Source organism: Pleurodeles waltl, chromosome 1_1 (assembly GCF_031143425.1).
Source record: "Pleurodeles waltl isolate 20211129_DDA chromosome 1_1, aPleWal1.hap1.20221129, whole genome shotgun sequence".
In the NCBI taxonomy this organism is placed as follows: Eukaryota; Metazoa; Chordata; class Amphibia; order Caudata; family Salamandridae; genus Pleurodeles; species Pleurodeles waltl.
In genome coordinates this window covers 155,644,045-155,669,102 of record NC_090436.1, presented here as the reverse complement: position 1 = coordinate 155,669,102, position 25,058 = coordinate 155,644,045, and the positions used below count along the sequence as shown (strand labels likewise).

The following is a 25,058-nucleotide window of genomic DNA, read 5'->3' as shown; positions in this document are numbered from 1 at the left end:
GAAAAGAAAACCATAGAGATTTTAACAAGGTGCACCTCAGGGTTTTCTGTTCTGCCATGTGACCACACTGATCTGCATGGTAGACTTGGACTGTACCTGGACATCTATGATTTTCATAGATTCTGCAACATCTTCCTGCAGAACTTAAATAAATCTACACAAACAGCAAGCCTAAGCCTACAATCCAACAATATAAGGACAAGTCAGCCAGCAGTCGGTCAGCAAAACCGATAGGACCAGATGTATGAATCTCTTTTATCAGTAGCAAACAGCCCATCGGGCCATTTGAGACCGGTAAAAGGCATTTTGCCATGTACCATCCCTATTTTGCGAGTCGGTAACCTGTTACCGACTCAAAAATAGGGATTGCAATTCGCTATTAGGAAGGGCAATGCCAAGGGCTTTCCTTCCTAATAGCTACTCTCAAGGCCATGTATGATTGTTTTGTGACCAGCAATATGGTCGCAAAACAATCCCAGTTAGCACCAACTTCGTGTTAGTGGAGACCGATTCGCAAACAGGAAGGGGTCCCCAGTGGACCCTTTCCTATTTGCGAATCGGGTGCAAACATATTTTAAGAGCAGGTAGTGGTCCCAGGGACCACTGCCTACTCTTACTAAATGGAAAGAAAACTTTTCAATTTTCTTTTTGTAATGCATCCTGTTTTCCTTTAAGAAAAATTGGCTGTATTACTGAAAAACAATTGCTTTATTTATAAAGCGACCATAGTCATGGTGGTCTGCTGGCCCTAGCAGGCCACCATCCCTGTGATTGCACCCATTCACAATGGGTCACAAATTGCGACCTGCCTCATGAATATTGATGAGGCAGGTCCATTTGTGACCCACATGAATCGCTAACAGTGTTAAACACACTGTAACGCATTGCAGTTTATGATTTCCTATTAACAAATTGCAAACATTCGCTATTAGGAAATCGCAAAGCACTTTTTTGAATCATCTGACTCTTAGAGTGGAAAGCCTCTATATGTGCTCTGAAGCATTGATCAGATAAGATCATACAGACTAATAGATTTATTGTCGTGGTGTAAGAGCAGCACTCCATTTAGTGATGTCAATTAAAACTTTATTAATGATTTGTAAATGTTTTCTGACAAACAAATACCATGCACTTAATTTAAAAGCAACCCTAGCCCAATGTTTATTTGTCACAAAATTCTTCGATTTGACTGTAGGGGCAATTTTTTGTGAACCATATACATAACATGAATCACATTATAGATAGATACATATTGGCAATCATTATTTTGGGTATATTTTATTTCAAATTAGATACAAAAAGAAGATAAAGCAGGGACCCTGTTATTTTTATATAAATATTAATCGACTCATGACCATACACTAAAAACGCTTTGACTAATCAATTGAGTGACTTGGCGAACATGTTGGACACTTTGAAATATGATACTGCTGTAAAAAAACTGCCCTCGATATAGTACATGAAATACTTGTTAGATTTGCATTTGGTCATAAAACTGTAATGCATGGTACTGCTAAAATGAACTTCTAGTCTTGTCATAACCGCAATCATGATTTAATTGCAGTCATAGATAGGCAGTTTTTTCAAATACATTTTGTTATAGATGTTGGAATTTCAAAAACAAGAACATGTACTATACTATGTGGTTAGGCTACATGCGTGCATTCTAAACCAATCTGTATATATATTTAACTGATTCACTATGGCATTTCCCTGCAAACACAAAATGCATGTACGTTGGAGTAATGTGTGACTTACCACGCATTTTGCCCTTTGGGCGTAACTATAAAGGATAATCTCATTTTGCCGAGCTCTTACTGGACTGGGAAAAAGTTTGCTTTCCGACTAGGTACTTCTTTCAATGCAGAAAGGATCTGAGATTGTCTCACCATTTTTCTCTGGGAAAAGAATTCTGGATACTACAAGGTGGCATAGTCTGCAGAATGAATGGATTGAGTGTTTTGTGTGTTGGCCAGCCAAAGGCAGTTGGAATTTTCAAGGGTGTTTGGTGAGCAGTGGGGAATTAGCATCTGGTGTGTCAAGAATATTTGATGCAGCTTTTCATAGTTTCAAATGTCACACATAAAGCCTTGCAGATCATTTATACTTATGCAATTCTTGTGCTTTTAGTTTAAACTATCTTTATAAAACCTATTGGGATTCAGTGGGTGTGTACGGTTAGTACTCTTTTTGTTCATTATGCATGTTTGCAATTGATTTCCATTAAGATGTTAAATGCTATCTGTAACAATCTATTAAAATCTTTTACTATTGATATACCTTGTTAGAATAACTTCATCTCCAAACATCCACATTATACTCGGTGTGGGGAATCCGGAAACGGAGCATTCCATTACTGCATCCTGCCCTTCAATTGCTAGAACATTTGTTGGTCTTTGCAGGAAAACTTGTTGCCTATGTAACCCAGATTCTGCAAGATAAAGAAAAAAACAATAAACATGTGAAGATCCAAACAGAACATACTGCCTGTTTGAGCACACAGTTAGAAAACAGATCATTGCTATGGAATAAAGCTTTATTATCATGCATATGCGTAGTACCATATATCATATTACTTGTACATCTGATGAATCACTCTAGGCTCTGAAAGAATTTCAAAGATTGATCTTCTTACTTTGCTCATAGATTACATGATCTATGCAACACGCATCGTTTTGCTGCACTAGTCAATCAATTTTTACTTGGAAGAAGACAGAAGTTGCTGGAGGGCAGTGTCATCAATCAGATACCTGATGCTTTCATTTCAATGGTAGACTAATTTTAAATGTAGCATTAGATTGGTTTGAGGCAAAAATGTTAATTGTAAGATTGATAGAAACAACGTTAAATTCAACAATACTAAAAGGCTGAAGAACATGTGATACAAGAAGTAAAAAAAAAACCTTATAGAGAGACTGATTTAGATGTAGCTTTTGCTGATAACTGAAGCAATCAAAGGTGACACCTTTTGCAGACTCACAGAACAGGAATGAATTTTAGAACCAGTACAGGGGATTGGATACACCATCAAAAAATGGAAATCAGAGAAAGCATGCTTAAACATTAACTGTGCACTGAAAAATGTCCCTTAGCGTAAGGTGAAATTTAGATTCATTCAGGGTTTTAAATGTGAGTATTATAAAACAAACACATGATTCTCATCTTAAAGGAAGTGATGGGGATAAGCTTGTGAATATCTACGATCCTGGAAATGTCTTTGTTCTCACAAACTCATAATTTATTCCAGCCCTAGAACAATCATGCCCTGCCCATTCTCAGCCCTTGTGAGTAGATTTATTCCAAAAAACACAAAAATATTAATAAGAGTAAATCATTTTTCCAAGGGCAAAATTAACTTTCATCTGTTCTGTGATAAGGGTTTTTAAACCATTTTCTGATTCCTTATTCTTCATAAAATATTTCATATCAATTAGCTCTACTACATTATTGAGTTGGATAAGCTTGATTAGAACATTGGAATGTTGGCATGTCCATTGAAGACAATGGACTGCTGCGGGCTTTTACAGGCCGGTAAAAGCCCACAGCGCCAACATTCCAATGTTCGCTTTGTTCACAGCAACAGCTGTGAACAAAGCCTCACGGAGCCCGAGGGGATTTAAATCCCCTCGGGCTCCGTGAACATTTTTTTTTTTTGATAGAACATTCTGCCCTGTGTGGCAGAATGTTCTAATAGCCTTAGAACCCGCCGTAGCGGGCTCTACCGGCTATTAAAGTCCCTCTCCCTTGTTAAATGCCCTCGCCTTCGGCTCGGGCATTTAACGCGGGGAGCGGGCCTTTAATAGCCGGTAGAGCCCGCTACGGCGGGTTCTAAGGCTATATTATAAAACCTGTGAGCATTGTCATATTTTCAGTGTTCTATGTTTGGAGCCCAGTCAGCAAAATGGGCCAAGACAGGTTCAAAGCTTTCATTTCAGACCTAGCTAGCAACAAATCCTATTGATATCATAGACAATTACATGTTGATACCAGATCATTGCCCTCTGACCTGAACCATGAACCTAAACAAGTGACCATGGAAAGGGGAATACCATCATATATTGTCAAGGTAGTAGTAACTTTCAACCAAAGGCTTTTTCTGTGGCCTTAATAACTGGCAGCATGACCCAGCTAGGGTTCAAATTTGGATTCATCATGCGCCCATCTTCATACTACTTCTATATGAACTCTTTCTACCCCCACCAGATATGCTACCTGTTGCAAACGTACTTACTAAAACATGTATGTGGAAAAATATCACGAGCTACTTTTAGGTGGATAGAAGGCACCTTTCCATTCACTTTTATATGCACATCAAATAAATAAATAGAGAAAAAAATAAATGAAAATGGCTGCATAAGATTCGGGAAGCAGTATTTACAATATTTTATTGTATCTTCCATTTTCGTTGCTAAACCTCTATCTATATATTAATCTGAATAAAGCTTTATTTTTTATTAAAATAAACACAAATGGCATGGACTTTAGACTTTTTAACGAATCTATTCAGTTGTTTAGGTTAAGATTTTAAGTTACTAATGATAGTCCACTTTAATAGGGAGAACCCAGATAATGGTCACAGTTTCCAAGAAGGCTTGCACAACATACAGATTAATTCTAAGTCAGATGACTCTGTTTGATTGCTGTGAAAGGTCTCCACCTCCGTAGGAGAGAGAAACACAGGAATACAACAATAGCTCCCATTTCAAAGAGGGCAATACTAACACTGATGTGCTGAAACTTACAACGTTAATAAGTATTATGTAAATGAACTCACAGTAGCAGTTGTGGCTGAAGACTCGACATGGTGACAGGCAGGGGGTGAGGAAGGCCAAACAAACACATATACATTAGATTTCTTTTTTTTATCTAATCACCTCATAGCCGTGCTGCTCCTGCGTCGCTGCCACACTCCAGGCACAGGTTCCCAGGCTGCCGTGCACCAATCATGACACTGCTCAGAGCAGCGTTATGATTGGCTGCAGCTCCCCGGCTGAGTGTGGAGTTTGCTTTTGTGCGCATGTGTGTTTGGCCGGCCCGAAACGGCTCGCCAAACATACATGAGCACTGAGGGGAGTGCTCTGTTCACTCTCCTCCATGCTCGTCACCCCCATAGCTCCGCCCCTTTACAAACAAAATGACAATAAACAGTGTTTATTGTCGTTCTGTTTCTAACCCTGCATAGTAGCCATTAGTCCACTGAAACACGTGCTATACAAGCCTTTGTCGAAAAGTTATTACAGGTTATTGAAACTCCACCTGTAACAGAACTGTTGGACTGCTGAAACAAGTCAGGAAAGGCTGGTGCTCCATAGGTTTGGAGGTGCGCCAATTACAATTGTATTGTTTGCTGGATGTATCGAGTGACATCCCTGCATATGCATCTGACCTCTCGTACGATGTAGATGAACCAGAAGTTATAGTTCATGGCAGCAGTAAGCCCCATGGTTAGTTAAAGAAAAGTGGCACTCTTTTGTGTTGCCAAAATGCCAGTTGTTGGTTAAATCTAACATCCTAATTTACACAACACTTATGGTAAAAGGTCCTTATCAAATACTTCGACATTTATTTTAAAAACCTTTGCCATGTTGCACACTTTTAGGTTGCATATTTATGTTGATTGTGCATTCCCACTTATTAGCAATATGAGCAAACCTGGAGTGCCTTCAAATGTCCACAATGAAGACACATATTTGTGGACATGCAAGGGACATGTGGAAGTGATCAGCACTTCAAAGACTTATGGTGTGTTTGGTTGGATGAAATGTATTGTTTTAACACATAAATGCACAAACACGCACACACATTGATTCACTTGTGGTTTCCACTGTGTATGTCACCTGGTGAATTCATTACTCTTTTACAATATCTGAAGTGTAATTTTTTTTATTTATTTTTTGGTCAGTGACAGAATAAATTAACGTCGGTTCAATAATCCATTAATTAGGCCACCGATATGAAAAGAGCAAGGCAGATGATGTGTACCAGCACCCAATAAAAATTCCCCTTTGTTATTGCATTTGTATGGGGGGGGCTGGTGCTGTGTTTAACTAATTTCACATATTGATACTAACTTCTCAATATGTACTGTATACATTTGCTGATTGTTCAATACACGTGTCCTCCTCATGTGTATTGCATGATTTTCTTCATGAAATGATGTGCTTAAACTGATGTCCCCTACTTCCTCTCACTTGGTTGGACTGCACTTGATTACTGAGTATTCACAACGAAAAATGTATCCTTTCACCACCCTTCCCTAAGGAGATTTCACATTCTAAAAAACTCTAAATTTGAGAAAAATCTGAACAATCGTAAGCTCTAGCCACAAAAAAACATACACAAAACGCTTTGAGTCTTGTAGAGATGTATTTGTCGCTGGACTGATTTGATACTGTTAATCTGATCCTACACATAAGTACTTGCAGCAGCTCCAGCCCTTTCTGGTAAATATTGAGTGGAAGGCTGGCAAAAAGTCTTTGATTAAGAACAGATAGGGGATTTATTGACAAGGAAGAGGGATAGCGCAACGCTGCACCAGAATTGGCAGCGCCGCACTGCGTCACTTCAGAAATGTAGGGATGCACCGTATTTACAAAAATAATGCGTGGCCCTCTGTTTCACCTAGCGCTGGTGCTAAGGTTAGCTGCCTAGAACCAACGCAGGCATCCTTGCACCATAGTGCAAGGGTGCCACCGTTGCAGAGTATGATCATTATTTAATGGTTGTTTATGTGCAGGAAGGGACACCTTCCTTCACATAGACAATTATTAATGGCCTTTTACTCTTTCTATGTCTACTGCATAATGCAGCAGACATAGAAAAATCAAAAACCAGGAGAAATAAAACAGTTTCTCATTGTTGCATCATGCTATCATCACCCCCTGGGGTGGCGTTAGTTTTTGGTGCTGCCACAGGTTTATGATTTCTCATAAATCTGGGGCAGTGTCAAAATACAATAGGTGTTGCAGTGGAACACCCACAGCAACACCCATTGCACACCCATTGCACGCCACTCTGCCACAGAAAACTGCATCAGGGGCCCATATTTACAGGGCAGAGTTAAGTCAGGCAAAGTGGCTTAACGCCACCTTGTAAATATGGAAAAGGGCTCAGCGTCACTGGAACATCACTGAAAGTGAGACTCCGGTTGCACTAGGGGCTTGTAAATAAGCCCCATAATTTGCAATTAAGGGCACAGATTAAATGGTCTGTACTACAGAACTCATCTTGTCTATAGATAGCTTAGCCAATGGATCCCTAGACTAACCAACTTTTAAACCTATACTTTTATCCACTCTTTTGGCATGAAAAACTATTAATAACAACTGAAGATAGAATACCTGATCCACACCTCGCCACACTTTGGGGCAATGCTGATCTCGTAATAGATAATACTAGGTATAGATGACACACCTGGGCTTTAGCTGGTATGCTTAGAGAAGAAAACATGGTGATAGGGGACTGGATCAAATCACTACAGAAAACCCACAATGGAAATAATCTGAATCCCACACAATACTGGCAACACAATGTTCTCACTATTTGTGGAAAAGAATGGCTGAGGACCAAATGTGCTTTCCACCAACCCAATATTAGCATTTATTCAGACATGGACCAACAATGTAGCTTAATCCAATGGCTATATGCAACCAACATACAATACATGCTCTGTTAGACAAGTTAGCCTTAGTGTGGTCTTCCCTCAAACTACTTGCCTCCAATTTTTACTGGATTTGTGCTTCCATTGGCCTTATGACTCTGTGCACTTTACCACTGCTAACCAGTACTAAAGTGCGTGTGGTCACTCCCCTAAACCTGGTTTGGCATATACATGATTGCCATATTTATTTTACTTGTAAGTCCCATCTAGAGTGGTATAGCGTATTCACAGGGCTTGTAAATGTAATGTTACCAGTGGGCCTGCAGCACTTATTGTGCCACCCAACAAAGTAGCCATTGTCTCAGGCCAATCATTGCAACCTGAGTGCAGTGTCCCATTGCCATAGTCACTTGGCATTTAAACTCTCTTCCCTGGCCAAAACCCCCTGTTTTATTACATATAAGTCACTTCTAAGATAGGCACTAGGTAGCCCATGGGGCAGTGCAGGATGGTGTGTATTTAAATGGCAGGACATGCACTTTACATGCCCTGATAGTTAAAAATTCCCAAATTCATTTTTCACTACTGTGAGGCCTACTCCTCCAACAGGATAACATTGAGGATTCCTTATTACATTTAATAAGTTGTAATTTATAAATGAGAAGAGGTAGATATTTCATGTTTAGTGCCTATAAAATTGTAATGATAAACCCTCTGTAATGGTAAAGTCCGATTTATCACTACAATTTTGATTATTTCACTTTTAGAAAGTTGCCATTTTTCTGCACTTTGCCATTTGTGCCTGTAGACTGTCTTGAGTCACTTGACTGGGTGCAGCTGGCAGAACTTTGTGAATTCTGACCAGACAGTTACACAATAGTGGGATTAGCTGAGCCTCAATGAGCCATCAGCTGGCAGGATGGGGCGGAGATGAGCACAGCCCCACTAGCATATGAGTAGGCTGTATCGTGTCACCACACAAAAGGCCTAATGACCCGTGTTTTTTTTTTTTTTTTACTGCAGCCAGCTTGGTGCCAGGGCAGATGTGGCAGGGAAACCCATGCACTTGAAAAAAGGTTTCCAGATATCTCTCCCACCTTCCAGGAGAAGGGCACCAGGGCATAAAAATAGGACCGTCAGACCAACTTTTCAGTTCACTACCTGCTGCTGTGATCTGATGTGCACTCTGCCAGGCTGCTACTGTACCTGGAAGGGCTGATTTACTGCCGGGAGCCTGCCTTGAACCCTCAGAGGTCAGGCCAGACCTACTGTTGAGCCCTGCATCTGCACCTGCACCCAGGACATCCAGAAGTGACTCTAAGGTCTAGTTTGCTGACCTCTTTTCCAGAGCCACAGGGAGATAACAGGCTCCCACCATCTTGAATGTGCACCTGGACCCAGCCTGAGTGAGTCCTGAATACCCAAGAGATCTCCATCCACTCCTGGACACTAGGTTGTAATGTTAAAGATGCCCAGATGGCTATTTTCTGAAACTGAGGATTTTGAAGAAATTTGGCTACTAAGTTCTCTGCAAACCAGGAGTAGACAGAGACCAACCCGCTCACCTATCTGTTCAAGGTGCATCGCTGGTCAGATTGACTACACGGTTTCTCCCACTACATTCTTCTCCGCAGCAGCACATCCATTTCAGTGGTCCTTCACCAAAGGGGTATCGTACCTCGTGGAACTGTCTTCGGCTACAGCAGTCTGCTTCATCCCATTGGAGATATTTGACTTCCATTTAGGCAACTAAGTCTGGAGGTAAAAATCTTCAGCACTACTTTGTCCGACTGCCATCCGAGGACAACACTTCCTTCTCTGACACTCAAGCAGTATTGCCCCACTGAATTTTAACCTTCTCAGACAGTTTTCTCTCTAAGTCTGAAGGTAAGAGCTGACTGGACCCTTCTTGTATCCTATCCATACTCCATCGCAGTCAGCCTTACACGTTGACTTTTACCTGGTCTCGCCCAACCAAGTGTCTGTGGTTAGTGCTTTTATCTTTTAAGCCTTATTTTGAGGCTTAAACTTTAAAAATCCATAGCTCCTCTTCTACTGATCAGGTTTTTCTCATTTTGGTTCAACTAATTTATTAAAATGTACTCGATTTTTCTAAATTGGTGTGGGAATTTTCATGTGTTGTGTTTCCACTTTATTACTGTTTATGTGCTGCAAAAATACTTTACACATTGCAGCTAAGTTAAGCCTGACTGCTTTTTCTGACAAGTTACCCAGGGTTAAGCATAGGTTCATTCAGTGACTTTATGTGGTTCACCCAGCAAGGGATTGCGGCTGTTGCTTGGCAAAGGCTCAGACACCAGTCAAGTAATGACCCAGCATACACTCTCCAAGTAGCAACTACCTACACTGTGGCAACAATGACAGTAGAACGTTTTGTTTGACTGCATTAAAAGCGAATGGTCAGATTTTCTTGAACAGCACTAAAGAAGCCTTACAGAATCCAGACATAGGGTCGCTTCTTTTAAAATATAAAGGACTGGCACCAGATCCTTCTCCAAGCTCCAGAGAACATCTCACCCATGAGGCACTATGTTGGAGATGCTTCCTACACAAAGTCACCCTTTCTCATTTACTATGGGAATGCCTATTTATCATCCAATATTGGACATCAGTACCGAGGACCATGCCCAACGTTAGCAACATCAACATTGCTCAGTTGGTTAAATTAGCCTTGCTACGTGTTACAGCAGACACCATAGTTCACCATCTCTGTAGTAGTAGCAAAGGTATGCATACTGCAGCACTAGAAAACACCACAATGCACAGACTAAATAATGGATGGCTGAAATGTATAGTAAGACATACAAAAGAAACATACACAAAATGAATTATTATATGGATGCCTACAATAAAGTCTGGCTCACTTATTTAGAAAATAATAAGGCACCAAGTTGGCGAACATCGTTTCTTTTTACGCTCATCCCTGCAAAAGACCAACTAATACTAATTTACAGAAAAGATCTCCTAATCACTCGCACACCACTAACTAGCTATTCCTCCTACATGTCTTCCACTTTATATGGTATTGGAACATTTGAACACCTCATCAGTCTTCCTGCACTTAGTCTTCAAGATGGTAATGGCTCAATTTACTGAAACGTGATACCCCACATTCTCCACCACTGCATACCTACCTTTGCTGTGACAATCCCTCCCTCCAAGGCTGTTTAAACTGTGACCTGACTATTAGATGAAACTAGCATCTAGTCATCATTGTCAATTACACACCCTCCCCCTTCCCTAACCCTGTTGTGTTATCTCTTTTGAGCATAACACTTGTTAGTCGGATGAATACCTGCTCTGTTAAACAAATTTTGTATTGCATTGCATTTTTAAACACTTTCAAAATAGTTGAGACATGTGGGTCTCCAGTGTAACTTGGGCTGCATCATTTGCTTTAATAAAATAATAAAACTGTTCTAGAAAATAGCACTTAATTGGCAGAAGAACAAAACAGCCAGTAGAGTCTATGAATATGTGTATTTCAGAGATGTCTATTCTTCTGCCCATATCACTAAATAGACGGATGAGAGATTAAAAACATCCAGAGCATACAATTAAAGTGATGTGGTGTTAAACGCCCAGGTATTTCGCCAAAGTGTTTGTTTTTTTGCCTCATCGAGATTAATACCACTGTCAGGCAATTGGAGCAACGTTAATAACGCAGCTCAGTTTTGTTAAACTCCGCCATATGCATGCTTCGTGCAAGAGATGATTCAAGTGTTCACACTGTTAAAGGGTCGTTCATGTGTCAGCACTGGGTTCAACTGTAATTGACTGAGGGTAAAATTCGAGCATGGATCTACGCGCTTGTTGTTGTGTTAAGGGCCCATAAACACCACGCTGACAACTAAATTAAATTCACAGGGTAGCTGTCACCATTGAATACACAGGCAGCAGAAGTGGAGGACAAGCAATTGCTCAGAGTTTCATACTACGCGCCAGCCGTGTATAAGCATTTGTCAGCAGCAAACTTTCAGCTTGCTGAGCCCTCCCGCATCATTTTTCATTGAACCTCGAGCCATGGCCTGCCAAAGGTTAAGCAATAAAAAAAATGTAATCACATTATCAGGTGGCATTTATTTAACTTATTCACATTTTCAGGCAGAATGAGGAGTGTGTGCTTTAAAATTTTTATATACCTACGCACATCTACTAAACACAGGTCAGGGATTCTAAGTTGTGCTCTGTTGAGAAGTAGGTTATTCTTTTTGGCCAAGAATCAAGTTCAATCAAAATGTCCACTTTGTTCCTTGCAGGGACACATTCAATCAAGGAGCTTGTTTAAGATTGGCTTGTTATGGTTGCTTATATTCCCTGTAAAGTCACTTATGTAGGCATTTTCTCGTTGATTTGAGATTATGGTGCCCGCAACCCAATCCTTCTAGAATAAGACAGGTAAAGAGCCTTTAAATACACAGACTATTTTGCAGTAGAAATACTGTCCAGCGGGAAGGCAGTATTTCTTGGCATAGGGAAGAAACAACTGCATGGCGCATGATTACAGAAATACTTTCCTCTCTGTTGGGGCTGGCAGTGCCATGGACTGTTTGTTCAGCTGCATCCTCACTGCCATGGCAGTCCAGGACAATGGACGGGTTATCAAGCAGGGGAGGGTAGGGGTATTGGGAACTTCCTATGAAGACGGGAATGGAGTACTGGATTGCACTCCCGTGTTTGACAAGGAGCAATAGCGAGTTCTCACGGAGACCTGTTATTGCACTCGGGAAACACCACCCAGAATATAGCCAGCTGTATCCTACAAACATGGTTATACCATATATACGCCCTTTGTCAGTAGAGGTGGGCAATATTCATTTTCGTGCAAGTCTCATCCCACAAATGAGTTTGGTACAGATGGGTGTTAACCCAGGAGTAGGCGCGAGAGCAGAATGTTACTGCCAGATGTTCCTGCTCGTGAGGCAAGGTCACCTGGTGGTAGAGCCATTGGCCTCGGGCTCTGCCAGTGCCCCGAGGCTTTTTCCGGGTGCAGACTAGCCAGACTCGAAATGAGGGCCTGAGGGGGGCTCAATTTACTGACAACAGGAGGACGGAAGGCTGAGCCTACCTCGCTGAGAACAGAACTTGGACTCTTCAGATACCTGCAGTACTCAGAGTATCATCGCGCTGACCCCTCTTGCACAGCATTACTACTTAATATTGAGATTATGCATAAGTGACAACAGTGGTTTTAGGTCTCTCCACATCTCTTAGCCTTGGGGTTATTTTTCCACTGTGTTAGAAGCAACCACATCTTTAGGAGGAAACCAGCCTGGTTCCCAAGTCCATCAATGACAAATGTATTTATTTCTCACTCTGCCTACTACTGCAACGAAGATGGTAGTAGTGTCAAGTGCTTTCGGTGCTAATAAAGGAAAGCTCAAGAATAGCAGGTATTTGAACCACACTGGTCTAACAAGCTCCGATAGGGGGTGATTAATTTATATTCTACAGCTCCAAAGTAATTATTGTTATTCCGCCGCTTAGCTCCATTTCACAGTTGCACAGACAACTTGCCTCTCATCTGGGCACAAAAATTAGTTGTATTTTTAGTAGCTGTACGTTTCACTTTGAAAGCGACAGCGCTAATAAAACTGAATAAAATATTTAACCGTAGGACTGGAAAGCAGAAGTAATCTTATGAACTTCAATGGCTTGGCATTTATTTTAATTGCCTCGCTGACTTAAAAGTTCCCCTTTCCGATTGAATCTAACTCAATAGAAATAAGCCCACTCTTTCCACATATCAAATGTGCTGGGTGACCAATCGCTCGAGATCTGAAAATTTCAGTCCTGAGACACAAGTATTTCCTACAAAAGTTGAGTATAAAGAACAGTGCTCTTTATTCTGTCACATGTTCAAAGAAACAGATTACATGAGCATCATTACCTCAAGTCTTTGTTCTGACCTATGGCTGCCAGTGCAAAGAACATCTTTAGCACTATCCAAAATATCTAGCTTTACCGCCGACAAATAACTTATTTTATTCAGTAGAGGATAAAATCCCCGATTTGGACATTTGCCAGAAAGCAGCAACCACAAAAGTAACATTTACAATTTCATAGAAGCTATTAGTCACTGTAATTAAGTCGCTACAAATCTCCTTGCAATTTCACAAATTCTTTATCCAGGTTACACATTTCACAATTGTATATTGCACGATTGCAAACACTCCATTACCAAAATGCAAATTAAAGAACCTTTTCTCTGAAGTGAAATACTGCATGAACAAGAGCAATTTCAAACACTTTTTAGGATTTGGCTCAGGTGGGATATGCACTGTCTGTTGAAAGATATTTTGTTGCCTTACAGTGGACTTAAAGCCCACCCATTTTTTAACCTTTGGTTGGCTTAATTGTCACGTTCTGCGTGTGCCTAATTCGTTAGAGTATGTGGACTTTGTTTCCTCTTTTTCGGTTTGTCTCTTCCCTCCGGCATGGACTCATTACTTGCATCTTTCTGCTGCTCCTGTTTCAAGCACAACTTTTGTTTTGTTACTCTGTGAGAAACTCACTTATTAATTGGGATGAATGTAGTCCACCACAAGTAAAAAGGTCACTATCTTGTTAGGTTCAGTTAAAGGTTTCAGAAATTTTACCTGCACCCAACCCTTTGTAGCTATAGCACAGAGAAGACATGCTTTACTTAAAATAAAAAAATGTGTAAAGCGTTTAGAAGCTCCAAAGCAGATACAAGTAAAAAAAAAATTCCCTCTCTAATTTCTACAAATAAAGAATAATTCAATGAATAAAATCACACCAAAAAAGCAAACATCAAATAAGGAGAGCCAAAAATATGATTTTATAATGTTTTATGTAAACATTGTGTCAAAAAGCTCAAAGGGCCAAGGTAGTCAATAGTTTCAGTAGACCAGAACCTAGTCGTGATTTCAGTGCAACCACAATGGACTTCATTTCAGCGACACCAACCAGGTTCGACCCAGTTAGGGTTGCCACCTTGGGACTTAGGGTCTGATTTAAATCGTGCCGGTGTTACCGTTAAACCGCCACCACAGAGGACCCAAGAGGACTATCAAGTCAATGCTGTTCCATCTGCCATATTTTAATGTTGCAGTCCTGCAGGCAGTGTAGTGGCAGCAGTTTGCTGATGGAGGGAGGACATTGCAGGACCCAATAAACATCAGACAATCGCAGTGGCTGTGGAATACAGGTAAGTCACAAACACACACACATACACACACCCACAATACCTTTGCCTTATGTGTCCCCTGCGTCACACATGACATAACACACTATTATCTATTGCCATTTCACCACAACACAACACATAAATGCGGCAAACATACATTGCCATACATCCATGACACAACATACAAACACTATTGATGCTGCACCCACATACGGCACAGCCACAACAACCAACACAACCATACACTTATCTACACACAACATTACACACATCAAAACAACCACCCATAACAACACTCACATCAATGTTGCACACAGCAACACAACACACAATGCACACAACAAAATCAATGCCATATGCAAGTGGTACACATGCTGACAAAACCACAACATCTACTTCAGCTCCCACCACCTCAACCAGCCAATCACAAAACATACACACATACAGGTACTGACACAGACACACACTCACACACACAACTCAAGGACACAACATGACAGGTACAGGTCCCCTTGTCATGTGCACACATGGACACCGTTGGCAGGTGTGATTGTACTGTGATTGTGGTACTAGCATTCATTCGCCAATGAATAATGACACCAAAATGACATTTGTGTATATGTCCAATATTTGTTGTGTACCAGCGTGTCCCCTCTCCTCTCTAACCCACTTGTGTCCCTGACATATACATTACACAGTAATCTCAAAACATTCTGTGACATGAATATGCCTGCAGTGGTCCCGAGCTTATGTGCAGTGAGCCCCCAAAATACACAGCCAATGCCCGTTCCCTACCTTTGTGTCCAGCAACGGGGGCGGTTGTATATTTTCGGTGGTCTAGTGGCAGCAGTGCTGGAGGTTATTGTTCACACAAGTCCAGCCAGAAACAGAAGTGGAATTAGGAAAAAGTTTAGTTTTCACCCCTTCCCACCTGTTAGAAATGGGGTCTTTATTTGGCAATCAGGTTGCCCCCTGTACATGCAAGGACCCTCACTCTAGTCAGGGTAAAGGAGAATCAAACTCAGTTAACCCCCGCTGATCCCCTTGGGAGCTTGGCACAAGCAGGCAGGCTTAACTTCAGAAGCAATGTGTAAAGTTTTTATACCAACACACACAGTAATACAGTGAAAACACTACAAAATGGACACCACACCAGTTTATAAAATAGGTAATATTTATCTAACTCAAACAAGACCAAAATAACAAAAATCCAACATACACATGTCAAGATATGAACTTTCAAAAGAATTAGAGTCTTAATTTTTAGAAAACAGTGAGAATGCTGTTGTTGCACAAAGTACTTGGTTAGCGTAAAAAATAAAGCTACACAGGTGAGCTTGCATTGGAAAAGGCCAGCGATGCATCGATTCTTCTCCGGTTGGTCAGCGATGCATCATTTCTTCTCCCTCGCAAGAAAGCAATGGGTCGCATTAGAAAACTGCACTGCGTGTGGTTTGCATCGTTATCAGCAGTGTGTCGTTTCTCCAGCCACAATGCGTCGATCTCCCAGCCGCGATGCAGGTGGAGCGTTTATTTTAGCAGCAAAGCCGGTGGCGCCGCATTTATCAGCCACGGTGCAGATGTGCATTGAAATATTTCCCTGCATGGCGTTCTGTGCGTGGTTTTTCAGCTCTTGTCTGCCAACTTCACCTTTCAAGGGCCCAGCGACTAGATAGGGCTCCACTTGGCAGGGCAGGAGTCTCAGCAGAGAGTCTAGATGTTAGCAAAGGAAGTCTTTGATGGCCCTGAGACTTCAAAACAGGAGGCAAGCTCAGCTCAATCCCTTGGAGATTCTTCACAAGCAGGAATGTACAACAAAGTACAGTCTTTGTCACCTTTCACAGGCAGAAGCATCAACTGTAGGACAGCCCAACAAAAGAACAGGTAGGGGCATCACTTCTCATCAGCTCTTCAGCTCTTCTCCTTGGAAGAGGTTCCTCTTGAATCCAGGAGTCATCTGATTTTCAGGGGTTTTGGGTCCAATACTTATGCCCCTTTCTGCCTTTGAAGTGGGCCTACTTTAAAGGAAAGTCTCTGATGTTCACAGGATCCTGCCTTGCCCAGGGCAGGCCCCAGACACACACCAGGGGGTTGGAGACTGCATTGTGAGAGGTCAAGCACAGCCCATCCAGGTGTAAGTGACCACTCCTCCCTCAACTCAAGCGCAGATGGCTCTTCAGGATATGCAGGCTACACCCCAGCTCACTTTGTCTCCCTGTCTAGAGGGGATTCACAAACAGCCCAACTGTCCAACTGACCCAGACAGGGAATCCTCAAACAGGCAGAGTCACAGAATGGTTTAAGCAAGAAAATACCTACTTTCCAAAAGTGGCATTTTCAAACTGACAATCTATAAACCAGCTTGACTAACAAATGTATTTTTAGATTGTGAGTTCAGAGACCACAAACTCCATATTTATATCTGCTTTCAAAGGTAATCTGCACTTTAATAATATTTAAAGTCAGACCCCATGTTAACCTATGAGAGAGATAGGCCTTGCAACAGTGAAAAAAGAATTTGCCAGTATTTCACTGCTAGGACATGTAAAACAGGAGGCAAGCTCAGCTCAATCCCTTGGAGATTCTTCACAAGCAGGAATGTACAACAAAGTACAGTCTTTGTCACCTTTCACAGGCAGAAGCATCAACTGTAGGACAGCCCAACAAAAGAACAGGCAGGGGCATCACTTCTCATCAGCTCCTCAGCTCTTCTCCTTGGAAGAGGTTCCTCTTGAATCCAGGAGTCATCTGATTTTCAGGGGTTTTGGGTCCAATACTTATACCCCTTTCTGCCTTTGAAGTGGGCCTACTTTAAAGGAAAGTCTCTGATGTTCACAGGATCCTGCCTTGCCCAGGGCAGGCCCCAGACACACACCAGGGGGTTGGAGACTGCATTGTGAGAGGTCAAGCACAGCCCATCCAGGTGCAAGTGACCACTCCTCTCTCAACTCAAGCGCAGACGGCTCATCAGGCTACACCCCAGCTCCCTTTGTCTCCCTGTCTAGAAGGGATTCCCAAACAGCCCAACTGTCAAACTGACCCAGACAGGGAATCCTCAAACAGGCAGAGTCACAGAATGGTTAAGCAAGAAAATACCTACTTTCCAAAAGTGGCATTTTCAAACTGACAATCTATAAACCAGCTTCACTAACAAATGTATTTTAGATTGTGAGTTCAGAGAACCCAGACTCCATATTTCTATCTGCTTTCAAAGATAATCTGCACTTTAATAATATTTAAAGTCAGACCCCATGTTAACCTATGAGAGAGATAGGCCTTACAACAGTGAAAAAAGAATTTGCCAGTATTTCACTGCTAGGACATGTAAAACACATCAGTACATGTCCCACCTTTAACATATACTGCACCCTGCCCATGGGGCTACCTAGGGCCTAACTTAGGGGTACCTTACATGTATAAAAAGGGAAGGTTTAGGCCTGGCAAGTGGGTACAGGGCCAGGGATTTGCCTACTAGAATTTCAAAGGGAGCCTCCCAGTGGGTTGACTCCAGTTGACTTTGCACTCTCCTTTGTTCATTGGGCTTGGACAGGTCCATCCCTGATGCGGTGTGGTAGCTGGGTGATTGATACAGAAAATTCTACCAAACTCTTTTCCTCCTCAGCAGCTAGGAGAGGTACTGCTGTGTTGGGGCAGCCTTTGTTCCTGATACTGGAGAAAATTTAATTACTGGACACAGCAGGATGACAAAAGGCCTGGGCTCTGATCCTGAGTTGAACAAGGAAAACATTGAAACTCTGAATGACCCATATGATGTACATTTATCATTTTGGAAGTTACAAATTTGATTTCCTTGCACAGGTTACACTTCAATTCAAGATGTCTATGGTCTCTGTAGGTCAGGGGGAAGTGAAACTACATTCTAAGGCAATTCCTTTGCTATGTGTATAATGGAGTGTCCCTTAGTTAAAAGAGTAAAGCACATTGACTTTCCCTAAAAGTGTACACTACCCTCATAAGGCCTATCCTAGGTGAATAGCTAACGCTGCAGAGTGGCCACTGCACCAGGCTACCTGTGCGCTGTTACTGGTCTGTGCATGACAATATTCTCCAACACACAGCCTTCACACGTGTGTGCACACATTTTCATGTGTAACCATCCAATTGCCCCTTACCCTTGCTGCGTCCTTATCATAAAATGTTAGACACTGGCGGTATACACATGCAGTCTGCTTATCATGTGATTATCCATTGGTGAGACACCAGTAGTGAGACTCACCGACAGTAACAAGCCCAAAAACGGAGTGATCAGAAAAGCAAAAAATCCGGGTGTACTGCTGGGATAGACCCCACTGCAACAAAAAATTCTAATTCCACCCTAGAACTAACTTATTGAGTGTGTCCTTCTTTAATTGACTTTCATTTTGATATGCTATTTCGTACCTTATCTAGGGATATATTGCCTCATAAAAGTGAGGTTTAACACCGCCCCTATTCTACTCACCCATGGGCGTTAGTGAGTTCACTTTTGGGGTATAACATTTTTGGAACCTCCTACCCTTAGACTTTGTAGTTGTTAATAATCACATTTAGTTGTCACTCCAGTACTAATGAGGTGAAACTATTGTTCAGTCTATATCAATGAGTGTTAAAATAGACAGAAAGGCAACGCTGCCATAGGACATTCCACATTATTCCAACATAACTTACTCTTTCTTTCTGCATAATTTAGTAAACACTGCCGCACATAATTCCAGGAGCCCTGGTACAGTGCATTGCTCATGGATTTGCCATGGTGCCATCCACCAACAGATTTAAGAAAGTGCACTAGCAAAATTCACCTTGTAAACATTCCAGCTCCATTTCCCATGAAGTTTTGCATACTAGTATGCTTGGTAGGATGAACCACACCTTTAGTGTGCTACTAAGTGGATTGAAATGGAAGTAGCAGATTCCACTCTAGTTGTTGATAGATGTCTTTATTCACAGGTATCTTGTGCTTATTCCCTTAGGAGGTGTAATTTAAGGAGAGAATAGTGCTTATTCCTCAACTCTAACAAGTTAGAGCATGTACTGACTAGTACTCATAGGAAAAGGAGTGTGCATATATATATATATATATATATATATATATATATATATATATATATATGTGGAGACATTTCTAAATTCATAAATACTGCATCTGAGGTACAGGGGTGGATAGTACTTTTAATGGGTACAATCTTAAAAAGGGAACAATTTTTAGAAATATATTGTGCAAGTTGAAGAATAAGTGATAGATTTAATTGCTGGAAGAAGAACTCCAAAATTGTTCCAATCTGACAGTATCTAACTTGGGATTGCAGAGTGAATATTTAAGCAGAGATACCTAGCTGAAAAAGAGAGGAGAGTGGAGTTCAATTAGGGAGCTCATAAAGAGATTGTTCTCAGGACTCCGATTGGAGGGTTTTGGTTGTTGTCAGGGAGTAGGCAGCTGTTTAATTGGGGACTTTTTCATAGTAGTGCAACTTATTTGTTCTGGGATAACAGTGGGAGACCAAGGCGGGTTGTGGAATTCTTTGAGCATATGGGTCTTTATGAGATGATTGTGAGTGATTGTTCATGGAAGACTATGGGCCAAATGTATCATTGGTGAGAAAATATCTTGCTTTATGGATGTAGATTTATGTCCCCTATTTGCAAAGCTCACATGTATAGTCAGAAATTAGTGTACTCACTTTCACTATTATAACAGTATGGTGCAAAATGATATGAGAACAAAGCTAATCTCAGGAACAGAGAGCAGGTATTCCAGGGCAGGAATTCTAAAATGTCAGGGAAGGCAAATGTTAGCGCGTATACACAAACCCATGTGTTTGTAGACATTTGTAAACCTTTCTAAGTGATCTTCGGACTCTGAATACAGGATAGAATACTTCTGTTAACAGCTGGATTAAATCTATATTCATAGTAGTAATGGAGAGGGATCACTTCCAAAACTTGTTGGGAGTGCAGGACAAGCGATGCCTACATGAGGATAATAGAAAACAGAAAAGAAACAAAAGGGCAAATGCCCATGCATACATGTATAAATGTACACCATGTGTAGTAGAGACTTATGAATGTCAGTACACTTGGAAAACCAAGACTGTTGCAGTTTCCTTGGAGCATTCTTGTAACTCTTTTTTTATATTTACTCAAAACATGTGGTAAACAAATGAGAGTAGATGTATAGATGTATTTGTTTGGGAAGTAGATCAGCTGTTTTTAGTATAAAGGGCTTTTTAAGCAAATCTAGAAATTCTAGAAAGCTAAAAACTGAATTACTGCATGGTTCGCACATTGAGTTTATATATAGCACTCAAAATGGGGGTTTAATCTCATAAGAATATCTTGCAGTACAAATAAAACAGAATCATCTGGGACTACAGCAAACAGGTTTCGGCATTTAGACCAGAAAGTGTAACAGGATATACTTCCATTCTAAAGTCAGTGTAAGAGTGTAGTATGACGATCAAAGATTCTTCTTCTATACCATACAGCAGTTGGCAATAAATAAAGCATGAACCAGACTAGTAAATTACCACCCTGCAAAATTTAGCAAGACACATTGATTGGATTTAGCCTTACTCCTACAGTGTAACATATAGGGCAACATATCTTTCATATTGTTCATTTTTCAGACTTTATTTTTGTAGTCTGTATTGTAATAAAGAACCATGTGAGGTTCGGGCTAGACTCACTTTGTAGAAGAAATTATGTATATACTGGAATAAGATATACATACAAACTATTACACATTTCAAAGACTTTCACACAGCTATCTGGTCTTTAATAGTCTAAAGATGCACAAATGTTTTTTGAGCTAAGTGTCATCATTTATTGTTGGAAAGATATGGATTGTCTTTTTATGTGATTCCTTAAGATTGTCTAGGATTTGATTGTCTCACTATTGGAGGAGGAAGAAAATATGTAATCATTGCATTAGGAAGGATATGAGTCAATCAATATGCAGCTATCTACATTACCAAGGGCATAATATAAGTTTCAAAGGGCACTGTGGCACTAATTTGATCATTCTCTTCTCTGTCCAAATGTTAATAAATGCAATTTAAGAGTAGCTTTTTCCATAGTGTAGGAGGTCATGGACTAGAATACAACAGCCTAATTAGATGATTATCTCCATTGAGATAGGACAATATATTGCTGATTGTTACCTTGCTCACAAATGTTGGCAACCGGGCAGTTACTTTGATTAATTTGGTAATGCATAATGAGGGCAGTAAAGATGTATAATGCAAATAATTGGTGTGGTACATAATCCGGATTGGGGAGTGGTATTGCGAATGTAGACCCAAAGCAATTTGGATTAGAGGAAGGTCATCTAGAAGCAACATTCATATTGCTTTGTACACTGTGGAATGGGAGGAGGACAGCATGACAGATCTCTGAGTGATCTGACTCAGTAGTTTATCCTTTTGAGTAAATGTTGATTTATCCAAGTAAGTGGGAGATGATCATGGGTTTCTGGCTGAGTTGCTCAGATTTGCATAAGAATGAGGCGAGAAGTAGAGTATTGTCAATTAGTCAAGAGTGTTGAAGATTGGGCAAAGAAATGTTATCTGAGTTTTAGGTTTATTATTTAGTTGTTGCTGTGGCCTGAAACTAAATTTGATTATTGTAGCCAAAGTTAAAAAAGGCTCTAGATAGTTTTTGCCTGTTTTTTCTTTGGGTAATAATCTGATAATAGATAAGATAAAGCCTGTGTCAAAAATGGAATTTGATATTCTTTGGTTGAAGGGTAGTTATTCCATGACAAGGTTTAGCAATTTTAGTTTATATTGGTTGATGTACCATGGGAATAACACATTATTCATTTGTTTATATGAGAGATTTGTATATGGCTATGTGTAATCTCATTATCCCTGAGGGCTAGACTAGAACTAGAGGAGCTGGAATGGTACAGTGTATAGCTTGGGGGAACAGTAAGGGAGTTCAGGCTAAAAAGAAGGATGGAGCCCTGGTTCAGTTTTTCACAGTCACATCTTCTGACTATGATGGCTGAATATCTTGTTATATGTTCCAAAGAAAAAAGGAGAGAGGGCCCCCCTATATCTAACACCCCAAGGGGACAGGGCACTGTAACACAGTGAAAGAGAAAAACTCCCCAAGGAGAAAAAGACATTCACAAAATGATTGAATGTTTGAGATTGTGTGTTGAACAGCTTTTCTCCTTGGGGAGCTTTTCTCTTTCACTGAATATCTTGTTATAAAGATGTCTCATGAATGGTAGGTGGGTAGGCTTGCTCATCACAGAAGATTTGAAGGGGTTCTACATTTTAGCATCCTGTACTCTAAGGGGTCCCCTACTTATATTTTATTCTTTAGAGTGATCATTGATGTATCAAGTCGGTGGAGGATGATTATAGGTTTCTGGATGGGGTACCATGTGAGGGTAATATATGGAGGTATTCTAGACCTTTGCCTCTATAGGCTTTGGGTCCTGGTCATCTACTGGAAGCTGGGGGGCAGGGGTTAGAGTGGACATAATATAGTCATGTATTGAAGACCAGTGCAGATGGCATTGCACTATTTCAGTCATACCAATCGCAGAGTCACTCTGGGTTTGTGGCTCTTTGGAGAGTTGCAGGAGGGGTTCCTAAATCATGGAGCTAGTTAAAGAGAGAATGAATGGGCTCTGTTTTAATATAAAAAGAATCCCAATTTGAGCTCCCACCATGCAAAAGAAACTGCCATTTTGTGAGTGGGACATGAGGTCCAAGCAAGCAGTAATGTTGGGGGGGTGGGTGTTTGTTAGATTGTCTAGCTGGAAGGGAAATTGTCTGTCATACATGTACTTTTGGGTGCTCATTGGACAATTAATTATGACATGGAATGCACTTAGGGAATTACAGGCAGGAGAGGGAAAATGCTTTGGGAACACCATGCAACACTTGGCTTGTGAGAGCTTCAACTAAATCAATGCATACATATAAGGTGTTGTGGAAAACAAGCTATTGGATCCATAATATTAGCTAGTGAATGGGGAATTTCTGCCACTGAATCCTTATTATTTTCTCACAGCCCCACACTCCTTTTGTAGTGCTTCCTCTTTGCCCTACTGTAAACTTGACAAGGGACCCCTGTTTCAGTATGGCACAACCTATCGGCCACCATCTAGGTCTATCTTCATCTCCTTAGCCAACCCCTTATTTAAGGGAGCTCTTCTCCAACCTGGCAGGGGCAAAATGGGGTCTCCCCACCACTGTAACTGGACCGTAGCTATCTGACCGGATCTTCGGAATGAATAAGAGAAGCCCTCCAGGACCTTTCAAAACCAAAACAGTCAGTGCTATGGCCTTCTTTTGCTCTGAAAAACAGGGCCAGCTTTTTGCATGGGTGAGTTAGATCCAGGGTGCTAACCTTTAGAAGTACACACTGACTTGTCTACATGAAGATTGTTCATGCAGTCGTCTCCCTCTGACAAGGCTTCATGATTCTGCCTAAACTGCTTTTAATCTTGTTTGTCTTTTAACATGCTGCAGGCACAGTGTACAGCACCTATTAACTCCCTTAATTCCCCTAAAATCTTCATGTCACTCCCCACTATCCCACATGTTCACTACCTATTACCTCACCATCACCACCTTGTCAGCAGTATAAAGCAGGTAAGATGTTGATAATTAAGATGGGTTGGGGAGAGGCAGACATTTTTCTGTTCAGAGTCAGTCACTGCATGAGGTAGCAACTTACCTTGAATTGAAATGTCCCCCCTTAATGCTTCTGTCTTTAGTGGCTAGCAGGAGCATGGGTACTAAATGTGTTTCCACCTAGGGCCCATCTGAGCAAAGGTTAGCTCTGCTGCTAGCACATTTGAGGATTATGAATGTTCCTGCCCACTCCCTGACAGGTAATCACTGCTAAATGGTCAGTAGTTAATATCTCACAGTCTTTCCTGGCCTTGGTGGCAGTCTATTGTCTTTTGAGCCAGGGTCATTAACTCTCACAGATAAGTATGTGCATTTGAGCTCTAGATATGAGATGTGGAAGAACTAATTTAAGCCAGTCCTGGCTCAGACATGCTAAAGTACGTGTTCACAAAGTTAGTTTTCCGCTCAAGTTATCCAAAATGTATTTCATCATGTAATATAACTTTGATAATCAAATGATACATATCTTTGAAGGGAGTATGAAAATAAGCATGTTCATTACACCACGGCACGGCATGTGGAAACGTAGATGGCCCTACAAAATGAAATCGTTTTTAGGCCTTCAGTCACTGTGAGGGCACAATTTGTAAATATATAGTGTTCCACATTTGTTTATACATTATGAAACATGTGTTGT

The 25,058-nt window shown here is 41.0% G+C and overlaps 1 protein-coding gene across 4 annotated transcripts in view; it reads right to left on the bottom strand.

The window, feature by feature from the left end:
• DCC (DCC netrin 1 receptor) overlaps positions 1 to 25,058 on the bottom strand; it is a 1,057,140-nt gene that overhangs the window by 567,087 nt on the left and 464,995 nt on the right. For all 4 annotated transcript variants that reach the window (XM_069219408.1, XM_069219414.1, XM_069219423.1 and 1 more), the window contains exon 4: positions 2,281 to 2,431. In XM_069219408.1, the coding sequence (XP_069075509.1) occupies positions 2,281 to 2,431 (151 nt within the window). The remainder of the gene's footprint in view (positions 1 to 2,280; positions 2,432 to 25,058) is intronic.